The following is a 26,215-nucleotide window of genomic DNA, read 5'->3' as shown; positions in this document are numbered from 1 at the left end:
TTTCGGGGTGTTTGAACGTAAAGTGCTGCGAACAATACTCGGCGGTAAACTAGAAAACGGCATCTGGCGGCGTCGCATGTATCACGAGTTGTGCCAAGTGTATAAAGAGGTGGATATTGTCAAGCGCATAAAACACGGCAGGCTGCGTTGGGCTGGTCACGTTGCCCGTATGCCGGAAGAACGACAAGCAAAGATAATATTCAACAGAGAACCCGGACGAGGCCGCCGACTTCGTGGTAGGCCGCGCACACGATGGCTTTTTGCGGTTGAGGAGGACTTAAGGGCACTTAACGTTCAGGGCGACTGGAAGCGATTGGCCCAGGACCAAGCCCAGTGGAGAAGACTCATCCATTCGGCGCAGATTCATCGTAGCGAATTGTATCCCATCAAGTATCAAGTAAGTATCTTCCCGCATTACGCCACGAGCCCATGACCCCCGGCGCCATATGCGACAGAACAAGTGGAAGAAGTGGAGAAGGTAACGAAAGAAGAGCTGGACATCATTCGCGTCAAATAAGGCAACGGGGCCCGATGGTATCATGAATGGTGTCATAAAAGCGGCAATCAACGCGGATTCAGACATGGGCCCGATGATGTTATGGAATGCTATGTACGAAGACGTACTGACGATGCCCCTTCCAACAGGTTGTTACGTTTAAGTATGATTTGCGGTGCCAGTAGAGATTTTCAAACCACATAAAACATCGAGACAAATATTGCTACGGCAGTTACTACCGTAGTGACTCGAACAACCGCGGCCGAAACCTATCCTCATTAACCAGCCGCATCATTGGGGCCTTCCTTAGCCGAGTGGTTGGAGTTCAATGCTTCAACCAAAAGGGTATTAGAGGAGTGTCCAAAGCGTGAAGAGAGGCAATGCTTAGAGGTTGGTAACAGAAATGACGCAGTTTCTGCCAGGACATAATTGCAGGTTCGGGTTCCGGTTCGGGCATGCAGAATCTCATTCTAGCTCCAATTGTGCTGTTGTGGAGGAACCAGCGGAACACGTCGTGTTTTACTGCACGCGTTACGTTGTTGGTAGTGATGGCGAGCTCGCTAAATACGGACGGGACGCGTCCCCTGGTGTGATCGGATACCGAGTGCTGGAATACAGTAACTGAAGTTGTCACATTATGCTGAAATTGCAGTGCCTGAACGCGCCCACCAAAAGGTTTCCCATAACAATGTTTAGGCTAGGAGAAGCAGTTTGCCGGGGCTACTTATGCAATGTTTTCAAGTGCTATAAGCTCTGGTTTTACCCCTGAAGTAATACCGTAACGTGGATCTTGGGAGAAAAGGGTCTGAGGCCAACACAAATAAAGAAATGAAGAACAAACATAACAGATAGGATTAAGTCAGGCGAGATGCGTGGGTTTCAACCATTATTATGTACTACCACTCTGTTCCATCTGCAGAATTTAAACATACGTATAACATTACCTAATTGTTTGAAGGTGTGTCCAGAATGGGTTCCGCCCCAGAGAGCGCATTGGTGACAAATACACTTCATGCAGGTCCAACAAAACACGCTTAACTTCTCCTTGTGAGTCGGACACTGATCTTGATCGCGATGATTGAGGTTTGATGACTTGATGTTCTGACAAATCTACAATAAAAAGGATTCATTATAGGAACAGATTGTAACGGAATCGGAAGCCTCGTCGTACTTGTTGGAGGTTCTCAATGTGAACGGCAACGTCTTCAAACCAGCGGCAGTTTACTAGATCGGACACATGCAGCGTTGCTCGGCAATGGGGACACTGTCGACGTTGTTCCGTTAACCAGCGGGAAATGCAAAGATAGCAACATAGTTTCGAACAGTGCGGACAAAGATGGGCCTCCTGCAGCTTTTCCATACATATGAAGCACCGGAACACATCGCTGATGGTCTAAAACGAAGAGTTAGTAATTAATCGTGAGGAACACATAGAACATAACTATTATTATTATTTATCTTTATTAGAGTGGCTTTTCGCCCTTGGCGAGTTCACCACTTTTAACGACTAAAATACTAGCCAGATGGGCTAGCCTAGACGAAAAACATTGAAAGTTTTCACATATTTAACGTTACTAGTTACAGTTAACACATTCAAACAAATAAGTAAAATGAAAGGAACAATACTACAAGTTAAGATTGGAATTGAACAAACAAAGAAACAACTACAACATATTTGTCCATGTTTGGATAGTTTGCAACTAGCCACCGTGAGGAGGCTTTTTGCATCTTGCATGGCACTTGCGTTCCGTTTTGTGATGTCCCAACGTTTGACGTTCACACGCTTCCTCTTCTTGTCCGTAAATTTCCTCTTGTTTCGGCCAATTCTGGGTCTGTCCAAAAACCGCCGAGGACTGGTGAGCCCCGTGATGGACTTGATGAACCCGATTTCGTCGTGGGAACACCGTATACAGGAAAAATGGATTTTTCCCCTTCGTCTCTGTGATGTGCCGCGTAAAAGAGTACAACGGGTGCTAGGAGGAGCACCCACCAGCCTTTCAGCGGAAAATCCTCGATGTGCCGTCGTGTAAGGAAGGAAAGATTGAGACTCCTTTTTCCCAAGGTTGGAGTATTCGGCAAATCCGGCTACGACGGGTGCGGGAGAAGACCACCAATCAGCAATTGAACCGATGAGCGACCGGCAGCCGCGGAGGTAGCGGTGTGGATTCGGAGAGATGGTTGATCCTGACAGCATCCCTGATTCAGGCAAACGATATGCCTTATGTAGGAAGCTGTTTCTCTCCTCCAAAAACGTATCGTGTCGGAGGGGGGATCGACTGACAGCTTGGGGTGAGTCGGCTATAAAGTAGCTTAATTATGCCCAATTTAATGATTTTTATTTCTTTCAGGATCCGGCTTATCTACCAAGTGATTAGGGTGCCCAGGGGAATCAGTTTCCTTCATTTAAAAACACAGCCGCAGACGTGGGACTTACCACCTGAGTTTTGGGTGCTCAGGGTGCCCAGTAACGGTATTTTATTGCCTCAATGGTAGGTCAACGTTTTCACTGGCGTAGACGTGGGACTTACCACCCAAGTTTAAGTGCTTGGGGAGCCCAGTTACGCTTGGGTTATCCAAAAACTCTAGAGTTCTGTTGGCTGGATGAAAAAAATCTGTTAGATTTCGTCGAAAAGTTTGGCATCTTTGAGGAAACGGAAAAGCACAGCCTCGCTGGATCTATCGTCCTGTAGGCTCGTGCGGATGCTTCCCATATCGTACTGCTTTCTCAGGAGTTCCAGAGTAGGACAAGTGTACAGGAAGTGTTCAACGGAGTTGTGAACCTGGCAAGTCTCGCAGATTCTTCGGAAATTCGGTCCGCCACTCATCGAGTGAGAGACTCGCGTATGCCCCGTTCGAAGTCGGGAGAGGATAACTTGTTCCCTTCTGTCTGGACGATCTTCCCACTTTCTAACGTCCCCTTTAATCTTCCTGGTGAAAAGGTTCCTTTCGCTCTGCCACTTTCTCCTCCATGCGTCGTTGACTTTTTCCCGTAGCCACAATTTGAGATCGTCGCTCGGGACGATGTCGGTCAGACGCTCGCTGTCTCTGCCGGTATTGGCACACCTATCCGCTTCCTCGTTGCCCGCAATTCCGCTGTGACCGGGTACCCACATCAGCGTGATGTTTTCTTCGTCGTCAAGCACATCCTGTATCTCCTGAATCCAAGGGTGCTTGTTAGTGTCCGATAATATTGCTGCGATTGTGCTAGCTGAGTCGGTGGCAATGAGTACCGGCCCGATAAGGTCCGACGGTTGCAAGATTGCTTGAAAAATGGCAGCAGCTTCTGCCGAGAAGACCGAGCATTGGCTAGGAAGACTCCTGCTTTCTCGAAAGCCGATGCCGCACCAGCCTATCCCCACTTTCCCGAGAGCCTTCGACCCGTCCGTGTACCGAACGTTGTATATTCTGTACTTTGTTCTGATCCGGTCCAGGAAAAGGGCTTGTGCGAGTCTTGGGTCTCCACCTTTCTTGAGTTTTTGCTTCAGATAATTGTCCACCTTTTTTTTCCTGGCGGACCATAACATAACATAGAACATAACTTTTGCTAATAACATTGAGCCAAGAAATATCATAAAAAAGTATGGGAATATGGTCCAATTCTTTACAGATTTTTGGTCATATATTTTCAGCACGATAAACGACATAAAAAGTTTCATGTTTTCGGAAAAGCCCAATTCAGCGCGCACACTTTTCTTACTGAGAGTTTTTTGCTATCACTCACAAACAAAACTCCTCAAAAGGTCCGAATTGGACCAACCCTGTTCCAATTCGGACCTTACGTGTTCTAATTTGGACCACCCCACATCAGAATAAATCAGCAGATCACATAAGATTATGTTTATCGTACAGAAAAGGAAGCGCTACTAAAAAGCGGAAGGTGCTATTCGGTTTAGTGCCAGAACGATTATTTCTTAAATTTCATATTAGGGTGTCCCAGAAAAAAAAAACTATTTTTGAAAAGTCATGGTACTCAACTCTAGAATCAAAGATATGCTTATTCATAGCATTTTAGTAGAATGCATAAACTGTCTAAAAGGATTTGGACAGATCGATTTATGAAAAATGAAGAATTTTGATGAACATTGTTGTTCCGTCTGGAGAAACGAGTAAAGTGGACTGTAACACTTTGGGGGAGGACGGTCGAAGCTAGAGGGTAAGGATCCTTCGCTGGACGCTTCGTCTTGTAGCCGATACACTTTACGGCTCTTTCGGGAGGATACTTCTTCGGAACTAGGACTGGATTACTGGGAAATCAACTGAAACACTGGATTTTACTTAACTACTATGTAATCAACTAAATTAACAAGAATAGTAATTTTCTTCTCAAACACGTCGGTTGCTATCGACACTGTCTTGAAGACTGTACTTTCCTTTTTGCTCTCCACATCACCGTGCGTGGCGTGATCGTGCATGAATTGGGGCGCAGCAGAAAATCTCCACACGCGCAGGATAGAGATGGTGGGAAAGGGAAACACAAAAGATGTTCAAGCATCGCATGACTTCTTCCGTACACGGAACATTCACCGCCACGTTGAAATGTCTATTTCGAAACTTGAGATGGGCCGAAGTAGGCCTTGTTGTCTTCTATCGGTAGGACTGACAATTTGTTGATCGGGCGGCGAAATGTTGACTTGTCGCTGTAGACGTCTACGGCTCGTACCAAGCTGAAAGAGACCGCTGACTGAGGAGCACTTTCCGATTCCCCGCTACCAGGTTCCCAATCTGCCACCGCTTCCACCAACCCACCGGCACACATATCGCCAGTCGGCTCCCTCCGTTCAGCATCTCCTCGCGGCCGCCGCCGCTGCTCCACCGGTTCCCACGACGAAATCGGGTTCCACAAGTCCATCACGGGGCTCACCAGTCCTCGGCGGTTTTTGGACAGACCCAGAATTGGCCGAAACAAGAGAAAAATTACGGACATTACAACACAAGAAGAGGAAGCGTGTGAACGTCAAACGTTGGGACATCACAAAACGGAACGCAAGTGCCATGCAAGATGCAAAAAGCCTCCTCACGGTGGCTAGTTGCAAACTATCGAAACATGGAAAAATATGTTGTAGTTGTTTCTTTGTTTGTTCAATTCCAATCTTAACTTGTAGTATTGTTCCTTTCATTTTACTTATTTGTTTGAATGTGTTAACTGTAACTATTAACGTTAAATATGTGAAAACTTTCAATGTTTTTCGTCTAGGTTAGCCCATCTGGCTAGTATTTTAGTCGTTAAAAGTGGTGAACTCGCCAAGGGCGAAAAGCCACTCTAATAAAGATAAATAATAATAATCCACCGGTGCAGAATGCGTTCCCTCCTGGATAGGGGTATCCTGGACCAAGTGCCCCCGGCACTCCTCCCTCCGACGACGGCTCCCTGTACACACCGGAGCAAATGTTGGAGTACACCAGGGACTTGTTCCAACGGCTGCATGGTGCGGGGCCCACTCAACCATCGATGTCTTCCTGACCAACATGGACGGCAACATCTCCCAACCGGTCGTTCATCAGGACCTCAGCTCCTACCACTACCCGGTGGTGGCAGAAGTTGGTTCCCTGGTCAACCGATATCGGATCGCCCGACGCAACTACCACCGTGTCGACTGGGGTCGATTCCAGCGGTGTGTCGACGCCAACATCCGATGCGAGGCATCTCTGGCGTCCGTTGAAGATATCGACCGGCAGCTGCAGAGCGTCGAAGAGGCCATCTCCGTGGCCCGAGAGCAGCACGTGCCAGCATCTGGTCAGGTGAGAAACTCTCTTTCTATCGATCGTATTACCAAAGATCTCATTTGTTTACGCCAACACACTGGTCTGCCTGCGTTAAAAAGCGAAGTTAAACGCATATCCAAAATTAACAAGGCCAGAATTGTGGACCTTAGGAACGACGACTTTTCTAAAGTGATCCGCTCTCTCCCAGATTGTGCTAGGCTATTCTGAAAGAATGGGAAGTATTTTAGGTCCCCTACTATACAACCTGTTCACCTCGGACATGCCTCAGCTCCTTGAAGGCGGCACTCTATCGCTGTTCGCTGACGACACCTCAGTAGTCTAGAGCGGCAGATACACGAGGGCGTTACCATCTCGACTCCAGAAAGGCCTGAATGTATTGTCAGATGATTTGAACAGTTGGAAGATCTGTATCAACGCGGCGAAGACCCAGGTCATCCTCTTCCCCTATTCCAAATCCCCCAGCCTTGTGCCGGCGAAGGATTGTAAAATCACCCTCGGTGGATAAACGGTGGAATGGTCTGATGTGGCCGACTACCTTGGTTTTATGTTAGACAGCAAGCTTTTCTTCAGACAGCAGTTGACCCACTGATCAACCGAAAGTCAACTCTGTATTTGAAGAACAAGCTTGCTGTTTACAAACAGGTCATTCTTGCGGTCATTGAATATGGTGTACCAATCTGGGAGAGTTGCGCCAAAACCCACTATCTGAGGCTCAAAAGGTCCCAGAATAAGTTCCTTCGGATGATCATCAACAGTCCTCCGAGAATGAGAACAACTGAGGTCCACCGTCTGGCCGAGATAAAAACACTAGATGAGCGCTTTGGTGACTCGATTGATAGGTACAGGGCTCGTTGCCAACAATCTGACCAGCCGGTCATCCGGGACCTCGTGCCCCCCTAGGTTATCAAATTTTTAGTGTAAATATTAGTTAGGTTATCAATTTGTAATTTCAAAAAACTACCATAGCCCATAAGGCCAATAAACACCACTAGGGTAAAACCAACCTAACTTGAACAAAAATCAAATAACCAAATCGAACAAAGCTGAAGGACCTCTAGGTCAAATTTCTTAAAATGTAAATTAGTTACTAAGTAAAACCAATGAAAATAACATGAATTGAATGCAAATTGAATTTGACACATATCCATGGTTACATCTTCCAAGCAATCTTTAAAAGATTTGAAGGGGTAATCCCTTCAAACCATAGATGAATTCATGAAGGTATTTATATGGAAATAGCAGGGCTGGTAGCAAGTCACTTTTTAGTGACTTGGTCACTTTTTTCGACCTGGTCACTAAAAAGTCACTATTTCTAACAAAAAGTCACTTAAGTCACTTTTTTCAGGAAAATGGTCACTAAAGTCACTTTTTTCGTGATCCGATGATAATAAATTCAAGGCTGGCTAGCTTTTCAAACACAATCCGGGAGAAAAAGATATTTGTTAAGACAACTATAGTGTGATTTTGAAATCAATGTGTCAAGATTCTTGACTCCAGAAAAATAGGTACTCTCGGCTAACTTACTGGAAGAATTCAGGTGAATATTCTGTAGACATCCCCAACGCAAAATATAAAAATTTTCTGGAAAAAGTGCTGGAGATTATTTTGACAAAGCATAGAAAATGACTTTGGAATGATTTTTTTGTCCGAAATATTACAATAAATTTTGGCAAAAATCAGGACCAATATCTGACATCTGAATTTATTGAAACGATCACATCACATCTTCTGATTCTTTATGTACGACATACGTCTAATTCGGTTTGTCTCGAGCTCGTCAATAATCAATTGTGTTCTGGAGTTATTGTTTATTTGGAAGAACTGGTTTGGTTTTACAGAAATTCTGCCACAAATTTAGCCTGAATTTCTATTTTTCGTTATATCTAAACAAAGCAAATCAACAGTCTAATATGTCCCACGGCTGGATATCCAAAAACTAACATATCGTAATACAATTAACAAGCTGTAAATAACAAGAATTATTATTTAGAACAACATCGTTAAAGCGAAAGCTTCAAAATCCACGGAATTTGGCCTTCATCTCAAAACGAGTCGAGATTTTATCAAAAATATTCTAATCGTTTAGTTTCCAGTTGGACATCTTCCTGGCTTGCATTGTATCAACTAAAACTAACAACGAGTGAATAAAATGAAAAAAAAATAAAAATGAAAACGTTCAATAAGTAAGAAACATAATAACTTCGAGACACTTGAAGATTGCGTCCAGTATTGGAAATTATATTTTAAGGTGGATCATTTTTTTTTTATTGAAATACATTTCAAAACTTAATTGCAAAATTCGTATTCATAGTTAAATTTAACGGTTCGTGCAAATCAGTGCACTGGTAATCAAATTCCTCACGGGACGCCACTGATTTATTACAATCAAGTCTTATCCCGGACACATAACTATTAAGAAATATTGGAAATTGCTGCAACTCTTTAAATTCCAAATTCGCTCAATATGTAAATTGGTTATACGCATAGAACGTATTTTCATTTCTAGTCATTTTTATGAATAATACTTGTAATTTTCAAGTCACTATTAGGTCACTTTTTGGTCACCATTTTTACCAATTTGGTCACTAAAGTCACTATCATTTTGCTGTCTGACTGCTACCAGCCCTGAAATAGCTGGAAAAATGACTGAAAAAATCATGGTAGGAACTCCTTGAGGAATTTTAATAAACAATTCATAAGGATTTTCTTAATAGAGGTGCAGTATCTGCATATCTGCAATCAGAAGGAAAAAGTAATCATTTTGGTTTAAAAAAGAGACGTTAGAGATCTTCCTGGGAGAGAGGCACCGATACTACACACGAAATTGGATACAATTGTTTTTCAAATTGCAAGATAACTCCAGTTTGCCAACGACAATCAAGGCAGGCTTAGTGAAAATCGCTAGTTTTCAAGTGTTGTGTACCTTCGATCTTTCTGGACAAACATTGAAAAAGGGCCACAGTTCTTTTCAGTTTTAACGAACACAGTAAAAAGAGCCTCATTCCAATACGTTACATTCAATTAGAATAAACGGTGCTCTCGTGACGATACTTTTTAATGTGCATGAATTGATTCTAACTCGATTTTTGCTACTTTTCATGAAATGCAAAAATATGCTTAGGCTAATTACGCGCTTTTATCATGTTTGTCCATTGTTTAAGATCCGGGCTCACAGTGACAGCAAAATCTCGGCTCACTGTGACGTAGAGAAATTTTGAATTGGTTTCTCCCTCCCAGAGATCTTCTATTAAAAAGATACTTTTTAGGGACTCTATTTTAATGCCTAACTAAATTTAATATGAGACCTGCTACCAACCCTCTATCGTACATATGTTTACGACGAATATTTAGCAAAAAATACCTGAAAAGTCGATTTGTTATAAGTTCTCCAGACAAAAATTGAATATATTATAAAATAATAAATACAGCACAATTGTTCAACATGCTCATAGAAAAATAAAAAATAGTAGGCTTTGAAAACATCGGCATAAAAAGTCAAAATATGACTTTTTTTTGTCGAAATTAACCAATTACATAAATCGACCTGGCGGAACCTCTAAAAGATTTTATACAAATTTAATATTTGCTACAAAATCCTAGAATGAAAAAAATGTAAAAAATATGACTTTTACAACATTGATTGGGACACCCTATTCAATATTGATAGTTTATCAACTTGATGTACAGTGCCCTCAACAAATATGAAATTGAGTCAGTCTAGTTTAAAAAGTTGTCAGAAACCCATAGAACAAAACTTTCGGCTACCATACCTCTCTGAGATGGTCGTTTTGACCTGACGAAGGATTGCTTGCTCCATTTCCTGCTGGTGGACCGGGACCAAGACGTTTCGCCATTGTACAAAAAAGTTTCCGACAGAGCCGCAGAATTCAGCTAGCTAACATTAGTAGCGCCTTCTGAGAACTGCCAATGGCCACAATCCGGTTAAACTATAAACGAAGAGGATGAAACAATTTTCGTAACCGTACGATAAGAATTTATGTTACAAAAAAGCGAAAATTTGCTCCACAAAGAAAGTGCACAAAGAAAATGAGACTGAGCTGCAGAACGTTTGTTGTTGACAACCAAACTCGCGTAACTTGTTAGATTGGCTAGAGTAACAATGAAATAGTTCGCACTCTTTCTTCTCTGTTAAACATCGTAACGCAATGCTTATCATTCCGAAAGAGCAAAAAATTATAAAATGTTGTACTGCATATTAACTGGGAAGCGTAATAGAAACCTGAACTATAATAATATGAACAAATTCCATTCAAAATAACAAATTTATTTTTTTGCAGTGAACAGACAAGATTTTGTCATTAGCTTCGTTTGAAATGTTATGCCATAAATTATGCAGTTTTGCGTTCCGCGAACCGAGATGCATTTCACTGCAGCAGGGAAAAAAAGAGATGTGAGCCGAATTTTGTCTATCTGGAGCAACATCATAAAAAGCCTCAAATCACGTCTTGGATTTTAAGACCGTCAAAACATGAACAAACCTCTGAAGATAAATAAATATAGAGGTCCCCAAGCAAACTGCCACGAACACCAACGCACAATCAATGTTACACAAGTCGATTTCCTCAGAATGAAAACGTATCGATGTTTGTTTGACGTTATTGAGCTTTCGGTCAACGGCAGGCCAACAAGGAAGCGGTTGTTTTGCAGCAATTCTGTTTATATTTGGATTCTCACAGCAAACAAAAGCAATGTTGTGACAGTTCTCACAGCAAACAAAGAAAATTTTGTCAACATTGCACTACTACGCAGGCAACTGGATTGGTCTATTTACTTAGGGTAGATGTACCAATAGTGGAGGTACTAAGCAGGATTGAACTTCATTTAACCGCCTTAATTCAAAAAGTGCAATTAATGCACATGTTGATGTTGTAACGGGAAGTAACGACCATTGACTTAATGAGAAAAATAATTTCATCGTAGTAATCCACGGCATGTCAGTGAAAAATAATACCTCCACTGTTGGTACACTGTTCCTTTAGTTGTGGTATATTTTTAATGTGTGTTCCTATAGTTGCGGTATCCATTGTTTTCTTATGGGATCCTCCACTATAGGAACACTTTACCGCAACTATTGGTACAAGCAAGAACAGTTTTATCAATTTTAGTGATATTTCATCAGTTTTAAGGCAATTTGAACGCTCTTTTCAACTATTCCGTGTATCAACAAACCAATACGTCGATTGACAGTGTCGGTTCTATGGCTAATGTAACAAAATCAGTGAAAACGGCACTACCGCAACTATAGGAACACCCACAACTAAGGGAACACTTACCCTAATGTGCATCCAGATAAAAATCGCTTCGCTCAATTTTTTAATATTCGTTACTAACAAGCTTAAGGCGACACCATGGTATGTCTTTATTTCGTCTTGGGATCCACCCAATTTTTGGTTGTTTCAAACAGCTAAAACAGCGTTCTAACACTCGAAATATGATCCGCAACCATGCCAGAAACACAACACAAAAAGGGGTACGTATTCGAAGAGATTGTGCGTGGGTGGTACTGAAACATGATAGTGGCACGGTGAACGACTTGGTACAGAAAGGTGATTCGGGTGATTCCAAGGAAGACAGGGATCGGGTAAATTCTAAAATTGTGCTCGTTTGCCTTTTCATTTATTTGAGGTAAACTTTCCTTTAAATTCATTTGGCCGTGTTATGGCGTCCACTGGGCACACATGAACTTGGGAGAAATAATATAGAAAACTGATCGAAAGATGAAATATAGACCTCATCAGAAAACATTACTTGGGGGGTGGGGAAAGTGAAAGAAAAATGGGCAAAATGAGATAAAATGTACGTCCAAAATGATGCATATTAATAAATATAAAACAGTGCCCAATATTCAAATAATACTTCAAATTAGCCCTTTTGCACCGTATACTAGGTATGAAGAAAAATGGGCGACATTGAACTCTAAGAAAAATGATCTTGGAATACAATTACGCCTTTTTGTTTGTTTTTATGTTTTCTACACGTTAAATTGTAGAAAACAAAAAAATCATTGCATTTACAGAAAATACGATGCAAACTGATGCTAGTCCAGCAATTACATCAAATTCACTAGTTTTGTCAGTTTTGCTCTTTTGCGAAAAGCACACAGATTTAAACTTTGATTTAAAAATGGTTCCAAATTGTAATTCTCGTGGGTTCTAAACAGTTAATTAACGGTTTACGACCGAGACTGTGATACGGGATATTATTGAGCAGTTCCCACCTTATTGGACCCCGCACTTCAGAAGTGCGGGCGGGTTCATAAGTGCGGAAACGTCAAACCCTTTGTTTTCGCCGTTGGCGGGCAAGAAAAGGCAGTGAATCGGTTTCGCGCCAACGAAAATTGTTTACGTTTTATCAAAAGCATGTGCTCTCAGCAGGGTTGCTAGTTTGTTTGTTTCATTTGTTTCACGAAAACTTGCTTGTAAAACATTTGTAAAAGTATGTCAGCCATTTGAAATAGGTTTGTTCGATTATAATTAATTGTGACAATGATGCAGTCAAGTGCAAATCTGCATTTGGATAGCAAAACCAATGTAATTTGTCGCGTAAATGTACATTTGAAGAATTTTCCATTTGCTTAGAAACATATTGGAACCTAGGGGAACGACACTAATCAATTTCGTTTTAATTTTCGTGCGATAAGACCCTATTTCATTTGATTTTCTAAGTTATCTCCAGATTAAATCCATTTTATCGGATTTTGCACATTTTATCGATTATCAAGGATTTTAATAGTTTTTACTAATTTTGTGTGTTCTGCTGAGTAATGTTCACAGTAAAATGGTAATAATCGACAAAATCCTAAATTATCCCAAAAATCTCATTTAATGAGCATTATCCTATTGAAAATCACCAAATAATATCGAAATCTTTGCTTTGTCTGTGTCGGTGTCTTCGCATCAGTCATGAAAATTGACGTTTCTTCCCCCACGATAGTAAACAAGTGCCAGTGGCCGCTGCAGTCGCTGCGTAGCACGAAAATCCTTCGTTGGTATGCTAGCCTTGCAAAATGCAAAACTTCACCGATTTAGATCACAACTATTTTCCAAGTCCTGGTGATCACAACCTTCTAGTAGATCCGGACTTCAAGTTGTTGTATGAAGCGGAAGTGAGATTGCTCTCTAGTGTAACTTTGGGACATGCAGAGCTTTCTAAACAGATTTTGATATGGGGTAGGCAGGTATAATACGGGGCCTCCCCTAGCTGGTTAGAGTCCGCGGCGACAAAGTAAAGCCATGCTGAAGGTCTAGGTTGGTCCAGGATCTTTTCGCAATGGAAATTTCCTTGACATCCCTGGGCATAGAGTATAATCGTACCTGCCACACGATATACGAATGCGAAAAAGGCAAATTTGTCAAAGAAAGCTCTCAGTTAACAACTGTGGAAGTGCTCATTGAACACGAAGCTGAGAAGCAGGCGCTGTCCCAGTTAGGACGTAATGCCAAGAAGAAGAAGAAGAAGAGGTATAATACGCCCCCTTAAGGAAAAACTGCTATATCGCAGTAGCAAATGCATTACTTCTATGCATGTAACTTTCTCTTGCCAGGTAGCTTCTTAAAAGGGTACAATATCCTTTTGAGAAACTCCTCCCGTAGAGAAAAGTTCCACAGCAAATCAATATATCAAAGCACATCTTTGCTAGGGTGCATTCACAAATTTCATAACGCCAAAAATGACCATTTTAGACACCCACCCACCCCCTCGTAAAGCTTTTTGTATGAATATTTCGAGGAATATTCCACGAATTTTGTGTGAACTGTAACATTTCTAATACTCCCACTGACCCCCTTCAGCGTTATGAAATTTGTGAACAGGCCCTTATAAGTATTTATATCATTTGGAAGATGTAGTGAAGAAAACAGCTAATCACAGTGCTGTTTTCTTCACTACAGAAGAGAATTCAGAACCAAGAATTTTTTCTACCATTACTGGCAAATTATTCCGCTAACCTCAGCGGCGAGCATCCAGAACAACTCTCGAAAAATCATCATTGACAAGGAAACACATTCGGAATATGCTTGAGACTCTTGTTTGAAAGCTATTTTTTCGATGGCACATCCATTCCGTTACGGTGGAGACGTAATGCCAAGAAGAAGAAGATCCATTTCGTTAGCTAAAGAGGGGGCAGGAGCGGTGCTGTTGCTGGTGCTAGCAGGGCGAACTATCTTCCACGGCCTGCTGTTGCCGTTTGTCGTTCAGGAAGCTGAGGTACTGGGTCAGGCGGAGGACAGCAATCAACGTGACGACGTACTCCTTGACATCTTCCTTGTGGAGGGATTTCACCTACTTGAACACGGTGCGGTAGACGCAGCGGGTAACTTTATTGGAGAGGCGTCCTACGGTGTGCAGGGCTGGATCTTCCTTAACCGAGATGATAGCGTTATCATCTTCATCGTCACCTTCGCACTTCGGGAAGTAGTAGTCCAGTAGACGCTCGGCCAGCTAAGCGGTGGTGTCCACGCCGTTGGCTTTCTTCCAGGAGAGCTCTTTCTTGGAGGCGGCCTTCTGCTGGGAGGCCTGTCGCAGTTCGCATACCTTCTCGGTGTAGCGTTTGACCATGCCGACGACCTTGGACTTTGAATGGTTGTAGATCTCCTGCGGTTGTTCCTTGATGTTCGGTGCGCTCACGTCGAGGCGGTTTGGTCGACCAGCTGGAGTGGGTGGTCGAACTTGTGCAGATGCTGGCACGGTGAACCAAATCCTCGGCCGTTCCGGGTGCTTTGTAGAATCTTTTTTTGCTTCGTAGTCGCGAAAAGTGAAACCAAAACAAAATAAACACTAAACTTTGACATTCGAGTTTTAGGGGTGCCCATCGATTTTTGTCGATTCGATGAATTATTTCATGTCGTTTTTCTTTATTTGCACCGCCTGCACCGTTTTCCCACCGGTGTAGTAAAAGTTGCACCCAAATCGTTCTTTTATTCCGCAGGTAGCACACCGTTTCTACACCCGATTGCCACCGGTGCAGAAAATCCTACACCCTGATCGAGCTGGGTGTAGCAGGTAATGCACTCTTTTTACCAATACATATATGGTTCTTAACTGTCAGTGGCGTTCTTGTTTTGGTCCTTTTGGCAGATTTGCATCTTCATTTGCGCTCATTTTCGACTGCGTGGATAAAATTGATTTGTTTCGGAATTGTTTTTTTTTATTCAGTCTAGGGGTACGACACTGGCAGGTTATCTCCATTTTAGGCCAAAAGTGAGCCGAAATGCAAAAAATGTTCATATGAGTCAAATTTCCAACGAAATAAATAAAATGGATAATAACTCACTAAAAATCGATGAAATCCGAAAAAATCGGATAAAATCTGAAATAATTCATCGAATCGACAAAAATCGATGGGCACCCCTAAAACTCGAATGTCAAAGTTTAGTGTTTATTTTGTTTTGGTTTCACTTTTCGCGACTACGAAGCAAAAAAAGATTCTACAAAGCACCCGGAACCAATGAGAATATATACCGAGGTGTGGAAATGAAATTCAGTGTGCGTGACATCCGTGTATGGTGCAAAATGTCTCACAACTACAAGCGAGTGAGCTCCCATAAGAAGCCGTATAAATTAGTGACGTAGTTATTTTTGTTTACATTTTTTTCTCTTTACCAATACATAGCCATTGCTTCTTCTTCCACACCTTGGTATATATTCTCATTGACCCGGAACGGCCGAGGATTTGGTTCACCGTGCCAGCATCTGCACAAGTTCGACCACCCGCTCCAGCTGGTCGACCAAACCGCCTCGACGTGAGCGCACCGAACATCAAGGAACAACCGCAGGAGATCTACAACCATTCAAAGTCCAAGGTCGTCGGCATGGTCAAACGCTACACCGAGAAGGTATGCGAACTGCGACAGGCCTCCCAGCAGAAGGCCGCCTCCAAGAAAGAGCTCTCCTGGAAGAAAGCCAACGGCGTGGACACCACCGCTTAGCTGGCCGAGCGTCTACTGGACTACTACTTCCCGAAGTGCGAAGGTGACGATGAAGATGATAACGCTATCATCTCGGTTAAGGAAGATCCAGCCCTGCACACCGTAGGACGCCTCTCCAATAAAGATACCCGCTGCGTCTACCGCACCGTGTTAAAGTAGGTGAAATCCCTCCACAAGGAAGATGTCAAGGAGTACGTCGTCACGTTGATTGCTGTCCTCCGCCTGACCCAGTACCTCAGCTTCCTGAACGACAACAGCAGGCCGTGGAAGATAGTTCGCCCTGCTAGCACCAGCAACAGCACCGCTCCTGCCCCCTCTTTAGCTAACGGAATGGATCTTCTTCTTCTTGGCATTACGTCTCCACCGTAACGGAATGGATGTGCCATCGAAAAAATAGCTTTCAAACAAGAGTCTCAAGCATATTCCGAATGTGTTTCCTTGTCAATGACTAGGGGCGCGACTCTAATCAATTTCGATTAAATTTGATTCGCAGAATACATAATTTCAACAGACTTCCTGAGCTAGCAATGGTTTTTTACATTATTTACTATACTAAGAAGATTTTGAAAGATTTCACCCATTTCCAAAGATTTTGCTACATTTATTTCATTCTCAGCATGAAATTTTGTAGCAAAATTTGAATAATCTGCATATTCTAAGAAAATCTGAAATAACTCAAAAAATGTGTTACGCAGCAGTAAAATCGCTCAAAACTGATTGACGTCTCCGAAAAATCGATTAAAAATCGATCAAATTTGACAGCACAACTAGTAAATAAAATCATCCATGTTGTGTTGTGCTTCGTTATTATATCTCACAAGTTCTAAAGACGATCCCAAAAATTATCAACATGGAGAATTTCTGGCAAGAATTATCAAAAAAAGTTGGCGTCGTGCCGCATATAATCAAAACGGTGCTCCAAAACATCAACTATATCCACGGAGGCCTAGCCTTAATAGATGATGATGCTATCCAAGCCATTGAAGCCGATGTCAGAAGATTTCCTGAATCCTCCGGAAAAACTGAGAAAGAATGGCGAGAGATGCTGCGCTACCACGGTAATATAAATACCTTTAGGTTTTCTGCCGGAGAGCGCAGCATGCTCAAAATTATTGCAATGGCTGTAAAAGAACACGGCGTAACAAAGTTTTGCAAAATAATGATAAAAGACGAAGCTCAGAAGTTCGGATGCGCTGAACAATCTTCCTCAAGTGCCTCATCTCAAGCCCTGGCAGTCAAGAAAACAATCGTGAATTTTTTTGAAAAAAAGTATTTATATTCTATTCTAGACGTTATCAATATCTAATTTAATTATTTTGCAATTTTGCAGGTACGGCGCAGGAAGTACGTCTTGGCTGCAGGACTTGACACGCATGAACATCATCATATCTAGTGACAGCGGAGGATTAAAAGCTTTGGTACCATGCCCGTTCTGTAGCGCGAAGGTTCTCATTCGACCGGAACGTACTGGAACATGGAAAGTATCAAATTTTTGGACACACGTCCGCTCCAAGCATTTAACGGACCCTTGCACCACTGCTAGCTTTCGTAAAATCATATTGAAACGGCCATACTGTGCGGATAATTCAGAAAACCTGGCTCCTAATTTCCAGTCTGATGAGCCACCCATTCAAAACATCATGCATGAGGAATGGTTAGAGTCTTACGATGATTCTAAGCCCGATGAATTTGAAGATGTGCTTTTGGGATCGGTCATGGTAGAGAGTATGGAAGAGCAGTATGATGATCTGAAAAACGATGCTGAGAATGAAGAGATAGAACGAAAGATGAATCAAGCGTACGAACTTAAATCGCACTTGCTGCAGCTTGAAATCGAACATCCTACCCAAAATACAGACCAACTAAATAACAAATCAAACTAGCTGAACACTACGACGAGGCCGACCGTAGTGTTGTCAGCAAAACGGCCAACACAACTGGCTCTATTATTTCCATTCTCACCAAATGCGCGGATCGTTTGGAATCAAAACCGCCAAAAGGACGAAGGTATACGAGAACCGAGCTGGATTACTTTACCTACAAGTATATTCAAAGCGGTAAGTCAGCATATGAATTTGAGCAAGCAAACAGTGTCGCCCCCAATGTACGAACGTGCCAACGATATTTGAGCAAATTGACCTTTGGGGTTGAACCAGATCGTTTGAGAATAGACGATTTCGTGCGATTTATTGAGATAAATAACTTTCCAAAAGCTTTTGTTCTTAGTGAAGATGCCACGAGAATCACTGGTGGTGTTGGTTACGATATTACCAGAAATACTGTGTTCGGACTAGTACCACCACTTAATCAGCATGGCATGCCAATCGAAAATTTCTTCGTTGCAACCAGTCCAAAGAAGGTGATCGAGTATCTTAGAGAGTATAACATTGGACGTAACCTTTATGTTGTAATGGCTCAACCATTATCATCGAATTCGAGACCCTTTTGTCTTATGTACACTTGTTCTGATAACAAATTCAAAACAGATGATGTGCTCCGACGATGGGCGTTCACTGAGAGAGAATGTGAAAAAGCAGGAATTATACTAGCTTGCCGTGCATCTGATGGTGATGCCCGATTGGTACAATCTATGTTGCGCAAAATGGATATACCTAACGCTGATCCGAACGCTTTCGGTACGTGGTATGTATGTAAAAATAGCATACATAACATTTGCGTTCAAGACCCAACACACCTCATTAATAAATTAAGAATGCGATTAATGAGAGCTGATAAGCAATTAATTATTGGTATTTATATGATTACACATCATAGTTTTATTACAGATGTTCATTAATTTGTTTATTTCAATATTCTAGGTACATACACAATATCAAGAGCGCATTTGATAGAGCTGCTATCATTACCAAAAGATCAGCATGGGCTCAATGCATCTGATTTGGATAATACAGATAAGATGAAATTTAAGCCTACTCAAAAGATAACTCAACCAAGGGTAATAAACCTGTTGCGTGACACTATTCCTGAAGCTCTGGGAACTGCAACGTATTTAGAAATAATGCAGAATGTCATGCAGTCATTTATGAGCGCTGAAATGGAAGTAGAAGAAAGATTATTCAACGTGTGGTGAGTATCAATTTCATACCTTTTAATTATATTGAAATAATACTAAATGGTTGACTAAACCATAAGCGAAAAAATGTACATACATATAGGTATATACATATAATATATACAGTTGTGCAGAATAATAGTAATAAAAGTCGATTCTCATACAAATTGTTCAACTTTGGCATGTTGTAACGTTGTTTCCCCACGAGCAAGCAGCAAGAAATTTTGAAAGAGAATTACTAACATGCTCAATTCAATTATAAAAAAAATGAAATTTTCGAATGTACCGGTTAAAAATTTGAACAAATCGCTCATCATATTAGTGATTTTGTGTTGTAAATATTTGTGCAGCAAATATTGTTTAAAAAATTGACTCGTTTATACATTTGTAGCTTGGGTAAAAATTGTATTGTAATTAATAAAACTACTATTATTATTATATATATACTGCCGTGATTTGCAAGTCAGTCCCATCTGTAAAAAGTAGGCACTGAGAAAATGGGCTGTGATGTTTCCAAACCCGTTTTTCATACGAATATTCAAAAAATTCCAGGGGTTTGGAACATGCTCAAATCTTGATGAAACTTTCACAATTTGCTTTTCACTGCGATATCTTTCTGTGAAAAATATAAAGATGATCAAAACGCGTTTCATTTTTAATCTGTAGTGGAACTGATATGCGATTACTTTTCATTATGGGACAATTTGACTAGCTGTTTTTTCCTAATTTTTCCGAACAAATCATAGTATCTCATTAGTGCAGCTGAGAGAAAATTGGAAGATATGTTGAAAACTGAACTAAACTCAATTTTGACGGAAATGCAGATGGGACTGACTTGCGATTCACGGCAGTATACATATGTATTAGACTGGCCCTTAAACAGCACCGTGCACACAGGAGTAATTTGGGTCAATCATGACCAAAATGGTTTTCTGTACTGTTGCGTCAATATTGACTTAAAACAAGTTTTATAAGAACTAATTTCGAACCGTTGCATAGCAGAATAATTAGAACAAATTCGTGGCCATAATTTCAAATTTTAAAAATTTAGCATTTAATCCCGCTATATTTTTTCCAAAGCCAATAGCCCACACAAACAGACGAAATTTCCATCGACCACTCATTTGTCGATCATTTCAAATTCGCTATGTTACTAATCTCACAACCAGAGGCGCGCACATCGTTTTTCTTCGCGTTTGACATTTCATACTACCGCCATCTGCTGGTCTTGTTGCACGAAACACCTGATGATGATAGTGTTTTGTCATCATTTTTGTATTCCATACAAATTGCATGGGAGCCAGAAAAGTAAGCCAGTCTTCTACGAATTATGTACTTAAAAATACTATTGAAAAGCTTGGAAACTTGATTGGTACACTTAACCCTCTCTTTCCCACAGCTTTGTTCGACAATTTAACTGTCAAAATGGGGTTTCTAAAATATGTGCTTGAACAAAAATTGTTGCAAATGAGATATATTATTCAAAATCATTACTTCATTGCTCAAAGTAGCTGTTACTATTATTTTCAAATTTTATAACAGTTGTCGATAAGATGAAAATTATTTTTTGATAATATTTTCGCATATGTCCAACTCTGGTTGCTAAATAACTATATTCAATTAAAAAATACCGTGTACCCACGCAAATTTGAACTTTACCATATGCAGACCATCGGGATTTTCTTTTAGCTTAATTGAATTTCTAGTTACATTTCTAGTTAGCGCCCACTAATTTGTATCAAACAATATTATTTCTCATCTGTTGCATGAATATGCTAACGATTGTTCATCAAAAATAATCACAAAAATTGTTTGTTCATAGCGGCATGTTTTTCGATACAATTTCTCGCTGATAGGTGGACCTTGCAACGGATTGAAATTAGTCTTAATTAAGCTATTAAATCGTTTTAAGTCAATATTGGGGCATGATTAAAAAAATTGAGGACAGAAAATAATTTTGGCTATTATTTACCCAAATTAGTCCTGTGTGCATCATCTCAATTAATTGGTTAATGAAGCCACAACATGCGGCAAACTACAAGCTTCGTTAAAAAAATATAACGGGATCAAAAGCCTCATTTTTTTTCAATTCAAAATTACGGCCACTGTTCTATGTTATGGTATAGAAGAGTGATGACTTTAGAATCATTAATTGTAATTTTCAAAGATTTTTGTAGATTTTTTTAAAAAGTTCATAATTAAATTACTTAACTTATTACGCGTGGTGAAGATGGATAAATTATGGGTGAAATTATGAAAAAAAATCCACGTGCTCGGCTGGCTCTTTACCGCACGTAATGAGTTAATTACTTTAACAACCATGCGGATTGGATAGCCGAAAAGCTTAATATAGGTGTTAATATTAATATGAGGTCATGTACAAATTACGTCACGCTCCAAGGGGGGGGGGTCGAGCCAAGCATGACAAGCCTTACTAAATTTTCTGAGAACTCATACAAAAAGTGTGACAAATGGGGGGAGGGGGTCGAAAAAGTGGAAATTTAGCGTGACATAATTTGTGTACCATCCCTATATTATATATATAAGTTTATAATGTTAAAATTTACCAGTTAAGACATCGACTTGAATTTGAAATGTTTCATCGTTTCAATTCAACCATACAAAACCAAGCCCTTTTAAGGCTGTGAACCGTTTCACCAGTTCGTTTAACTTTTAGTTAAAATTTGACAGCTCGGTAGTTATTTCCCCTCCGGTTACAAATAACCCTGCTCTGGAGCATGGTTAAACTTAACAGTTCGAAAGTTATTTTCTGCTCTTGTGAATTTGAGAATAACTAACCATCTGTCAACTTAGTTCTGAAATAACTACTCGACTGTCTAAGCTCAAATGGGTCGACCGCGATGTTCAATTTAACCATTTGAGGGGAAAATAACTAACGAAATGTCAAATTTTAACTAAAAGTTAAACAAACTGGTGAAACGGTTCACAGCCTAAAAAAAGATTGTAAGTATTTAAAATTTCAGTAATATATATTAACACTATTAAATGTTGAAACATATCTTAATGCGTATTAAATAATAAATAATATTATTACAGGTGTGGACTCTTTTTTATGCGAGCATGGCGTCATCAAACACAAGCATATACAACACTGCATTACTACGAACGCTTACTGGGGCCTTGAAATCAATGCACATGCTTTGATAAATTTTATTATGCTGTGCCGCGAAAAAGGTTATGATTTAGAAATCACATTGTGGCAAAGCCAAGCATGTGAAAGCTTCTTCCGCTCGGCCCGATCGTTCACATCTACAGAATCGACAGTAGTCAACTTCAACATGAAGACGTTTGAGTCCAGACTTAACAGGATTGAAGCCAAAACTGATATTATGTACAGAGAGAAGGATAATTTTACTTTTCCGCGTTTGAAGAAACAAGAAGCCAATAGTAGGCAAGAAAATTTACCCTCTAACACCGAAATAACGGATATTGTTGAAAAAGCTAAAATTGAAGCAAAACGATTGCTAGAGTTGTTAGGAGTAAAGATCAGTGCTGATTCTTTCAATGAGTGTATATACATACGGAACCCCAAAACGAAACGCGACGAACACACCGGAGAGTTGGAATTCGTCTCTGTATCTGAACCACCTGACGACATCGGTGATAGTAATGATGTGTACGATTGTGAAGATCTACTCGCAGGAACAAACTTCAAAGATGCTTCTGGATTCAATCAAAGAAATACTTTCAAAATTCGGAATAAGAATGGTAGGATCGTCCACGTGAAAAAATCTACTTTCATATGGACACTACAATCCGAAACAGAAAGGGTGTCACCGGATAGATTACAGAGATTTCATGATTCATCCAAACATATTGCTTATACATTAACTTTTCAAAACACAGTTCTTGAAGAAATCAAAGTAGGAGAGTGGATTCTGATTGCTTCGCACAATAAGTTTCTAGTTTGTAAAGTTTACGGTTTTATGTATTTAAGCGGTAAAAAAACAGCTTATTCTCGGAACAGTGCTCCGGTTAATGCACCAGAGGGTGTAGAAGCGAAGGGACTAGGTACACAGGGAACATTTTTTGAACTAGTCCTTTTCGATGAAGATTACATTCTTGAATTGTTGGATGATAGTGAAACATCTGTATTACAATCGAACATTATAAAACACATTTGGAAAAGCCTTCGTTCAACGCAGGATTATTGACCTTCGAGAAAGATTCAGCTGTTTATATTAAAACATTTGTAAGCTAATTTGATGTTCGGGGGTTTCTTGCATAAAAATAAAAGAAAAGTACCTACTTAGAACCACAATATTTCTGTATTTATTTTTGTAAAATGTGTATTTAGTATGTAACGTAAATACATCATATTGTATAATTAATTTATTATTATAACACCAACAAAATCATGATTACACACATACTGCCCCTCTTTGCACAACAGTCCCATGTTGGCAAACGACAAACTGAGAAAAAGACGATTGAAATGTGGAAACAATTTCGCTCCATTTTGAGTCTCTATTTGGCCTAAACTGTGTTATATTTCTACATATCACTATTTGTTGAGTACACGAACAAACCTGATAAATTTCTTTTGAATTCAATTTGAAAATTTGCATAAAATGCACAAAAATCGTAGCGAGACTGTTATGGCGGCGTCCATTTATTACGTAACGCTAAAATTGGAAAATTTTGACCCCCTCCCCCCCCTCCGTAACGCTTTTTGTATGAAAAATTTTAAATTTTTGTATGAGCCGTAACGCTTGAGCCTACACCCCCCCTCCCCCTTGAGCGTTACGTAATTTGTGGATGCCGCCTATGCGAATATATACAATATGGATTCATTCAAATATTACGTAACGCAAAAATTGTCGATTTGGGAGGGAACGTAACAGCTTTTGTAAGGGAAATTTTAAATTTTTGTATGGACCGTAACACCATGCAAGACCCCCTCCCTCCCCCTGTTGCGTTACGTAATATTTGAACGATCCTTAATATAACAATAGAGCTTAGTGACATTTGAACACACGTAGACTAGCATACGCTCGTCATACACAGTTTGTTTTTGTTTTCCTTAAAGAAACTTGCACACGCTTTCCAGACTCACCAAAATGCATATGGAAATATTACCCAATTTGAAAAATTTAAACCCGTTTTCTGCGTGTTTTTCGAGACTGAGTGCATATTGTTTTCCTCTAAGGTTCACAACTACATCTACACTAGGGTACCCATACCATTGGGCGTGAAAACCACTATACCTGAGAGAGACTCGCGAAGAGGAAAAATATCAACGTCATATGCAGCCCAGATTTCGCTGTCACGAAACGTCAAATGCAGCCCGTCGCGAAAAAGTGAAAAATATTGTATTCAACATAAATTATTATTAAAAAATTCAATCAGTGGAGCAGTTTTTCCAAAGATGCTGATAAATCTAAACACAAGACTAGTTATTTATAATGTCTGCTACGCTTGCTGGCATGAAATTTCACTCAAAATGCCGTTTATGCTTCGGTGTGATTCAAACGCAATAGTTTTTTTTTTTTTTGCTGCGATGGTCATGTGAGAGCTTGAACGACTTGCTCAAGATTGATGTAAATAATGAGGGGAACAAGAAAAAAACTCAGCAATCGCAGAAAAAGAAGACCGTCTCCGCGAGTCTCGTCTCAGGTGCATACCAGTCCCATTATGTTCATCGCCTCGTTCGACACCTACTAAAACACTCATTGTTATTAAAGCACTGGTTGTTTCATTTGCTTTATGTTCTTTGGTCGTAAAAATTTAGTTATTATAGTACAGTCGACTCTTCGTAACTCGATGTTAAGGCGACTATCGAGTTAGGGAAATATAATGTTAAAGAATACAAAATCGGGGTAACTTTGGTTCAAGGGACCATCGAGGTATCCACGAAAACCCACATTTACTACAAATTCTATAACTCGATATCGAGATACGTAATATCGAGTTACGGATAGCTTACTGTATGTCCATGGATAAATCACCAGATAAAAAAAACATCGGATTAGATGATTTCTCAAAACACACGTCATGGTGTGGAATACGCTTACAGTCATGAGTCCCAGTCATGAGAGATCTAGAAGATCATTTTTTGAATAATGCGGAAATGAAATCCGATGGAATGATTCGAGATCTTTCAGAACAACTGACAGATTATCGTCATCTTCATCTGAACGGTGTGCAGGGCTGGATCTTCCTTCCTTCGTCGCCTTCGCACTTCGGGAAGTAGTAGTCCAGTAGACGCTCGGCCAGCTGAGCGGTTGTGTCCACGCCATTCACGGCGATGCTTCCGTACTGGAAGGCCAGTACTTCGTTGGCTTTCTTCCGGGAGAACTCTTTCAAGGAGACGGCCTTCTGCTGGGAGGCCTGTCGCAGTTCGCACATCTTCTCGGTGTTTGACCGTGCCGAGGACCTTGGACTTTGCCGATGCCCTTGACCAGGGTTTGGTCGATCAGCTGAAGCGGGTGGTCGAACTTGTGCACCAGTGGGGCGGGGATGCTTGCACGGTGGACCACATCCTCAGCCGTTCCGAAGGCCCAGCTCAGAAGGGGATTGTAGTATTTCACGCGTCTGTAGACATTTTTCGTTTGCTGCTATTAAGTAACGTCCACGGCGGGCGGTTTGAGCTGACTGATCGTTCCCGGTAGAGTAGGCTTCTCCGTTTTTCTTTCTTGTGGAGTCCGGCAATCAAATTTTCTCCAACAGAAATGCTGCCGGTCACAATAGGCCAGGGGAAGTGGTTCACCTAGAGTGAATTTCTGTCAAAGAAAAAGTAGATTTTGTATGAGATTTGACAGGAAAATGAATGACAAGTTCATCCACTTCTCCTGGCCTATGGACCTATGCACGAGTTCACTAATTTGACGTTTGAGCGGTGCCGAATTCACTCGTTGCCATGGTCACGTAAATAACACGGCACCGCTCAAACGTCAGATAGTGAACTCGTGCATCGGTCCATTGGAACTGAAGCAAAATAAACACCAACATTTG

At 40.8% G+C, this 26,215-nt stretch overlaps 2 protein-coding genes across 5 annotated transcripts in view; both read right to left on the bottom strand.

Annotated features, from left to right (window-relative positions):
• LOC5576280 (E3 ubiquitin-protein ligase TRIM37) overlaps window positions 1-10,329 on the bottom strand; it is a 46,989-nt gene extending 36,660 nt beyond the window's left edge. For 2 of the 4 annotated variants that reach the window (XM_021844449.1, XM_021844452.1), the window contains exons 1-3: window positions 9,991-10,301; window positions 1,668-1,889; window positions 1,441-1,606 (exon numbers count right to left, since the gene is read on the bottom strand). In XM_021844449.1, coding sequence (XP_021700141.1) covers window positions 1,441-1,606; window positions 1,668-1,889; window positions 9,991-10,074 — 472 coding nt within the window. In that variant the 5' untranslated portion in view covers window positions 10,075-10,301. Of the gene's footprint in view, window positions 1-1,440; window positions 1,607-1,667; window positions 1,890-9,990 lie in introns of all 4 variants that reach the window. The other 2 variants (XM_021844448.1, XM_021844451.1) reach the window with 2 other exon arrangements.
• A 4,023-nt stretch (window positions 10,330-14,352) lies between these two features.
• LOC110676464 (lipid storage droplets surface-binding protein 2-like) lies at window positions 14,353-25,894 on the bottom strand. Its single transcript, XM_021844447.1, has 2 exons — window positions 25,435-25,894; window positions 14,353-14,637 (listed from the first exon to the last, which is right to left on the bottom strand). Exons 1-2 carry the CDS (start codon window positions 25,607-25,609, stop codon window positions 14,522-14,524), a joined length of 291 nt encoding a protein of 96 aa, XP_021700139.1. The 5' UTR covers window positions 25,610-25,894; the 3' UTR covers window positions 14,353-14,521.
• Window positions 25,895-26,215: the final 321 nt, after the last annotated feature.

Source organism: Aedes aegypti, chromosome 2 (genome assembly GCF_002204515.2).
Source record: "Aedes aegypti strain LVP_AGWG chromosome 2, AaegL5.0 Primary Assembly, whole genome shotgun sequence".
NCBI classification, from domain to species: domain Eukaryota; kingdom Metazoa; phylum Arthropoda; class Insecta; order Diptera; family Culicidae; genus Aedes; species Aedes aegypti.
The sequence above is the reverse complement of the archived record's forward strand: the minus strand, read 5'-3'. Positions and strand labels throughout refer to the sequence as shown.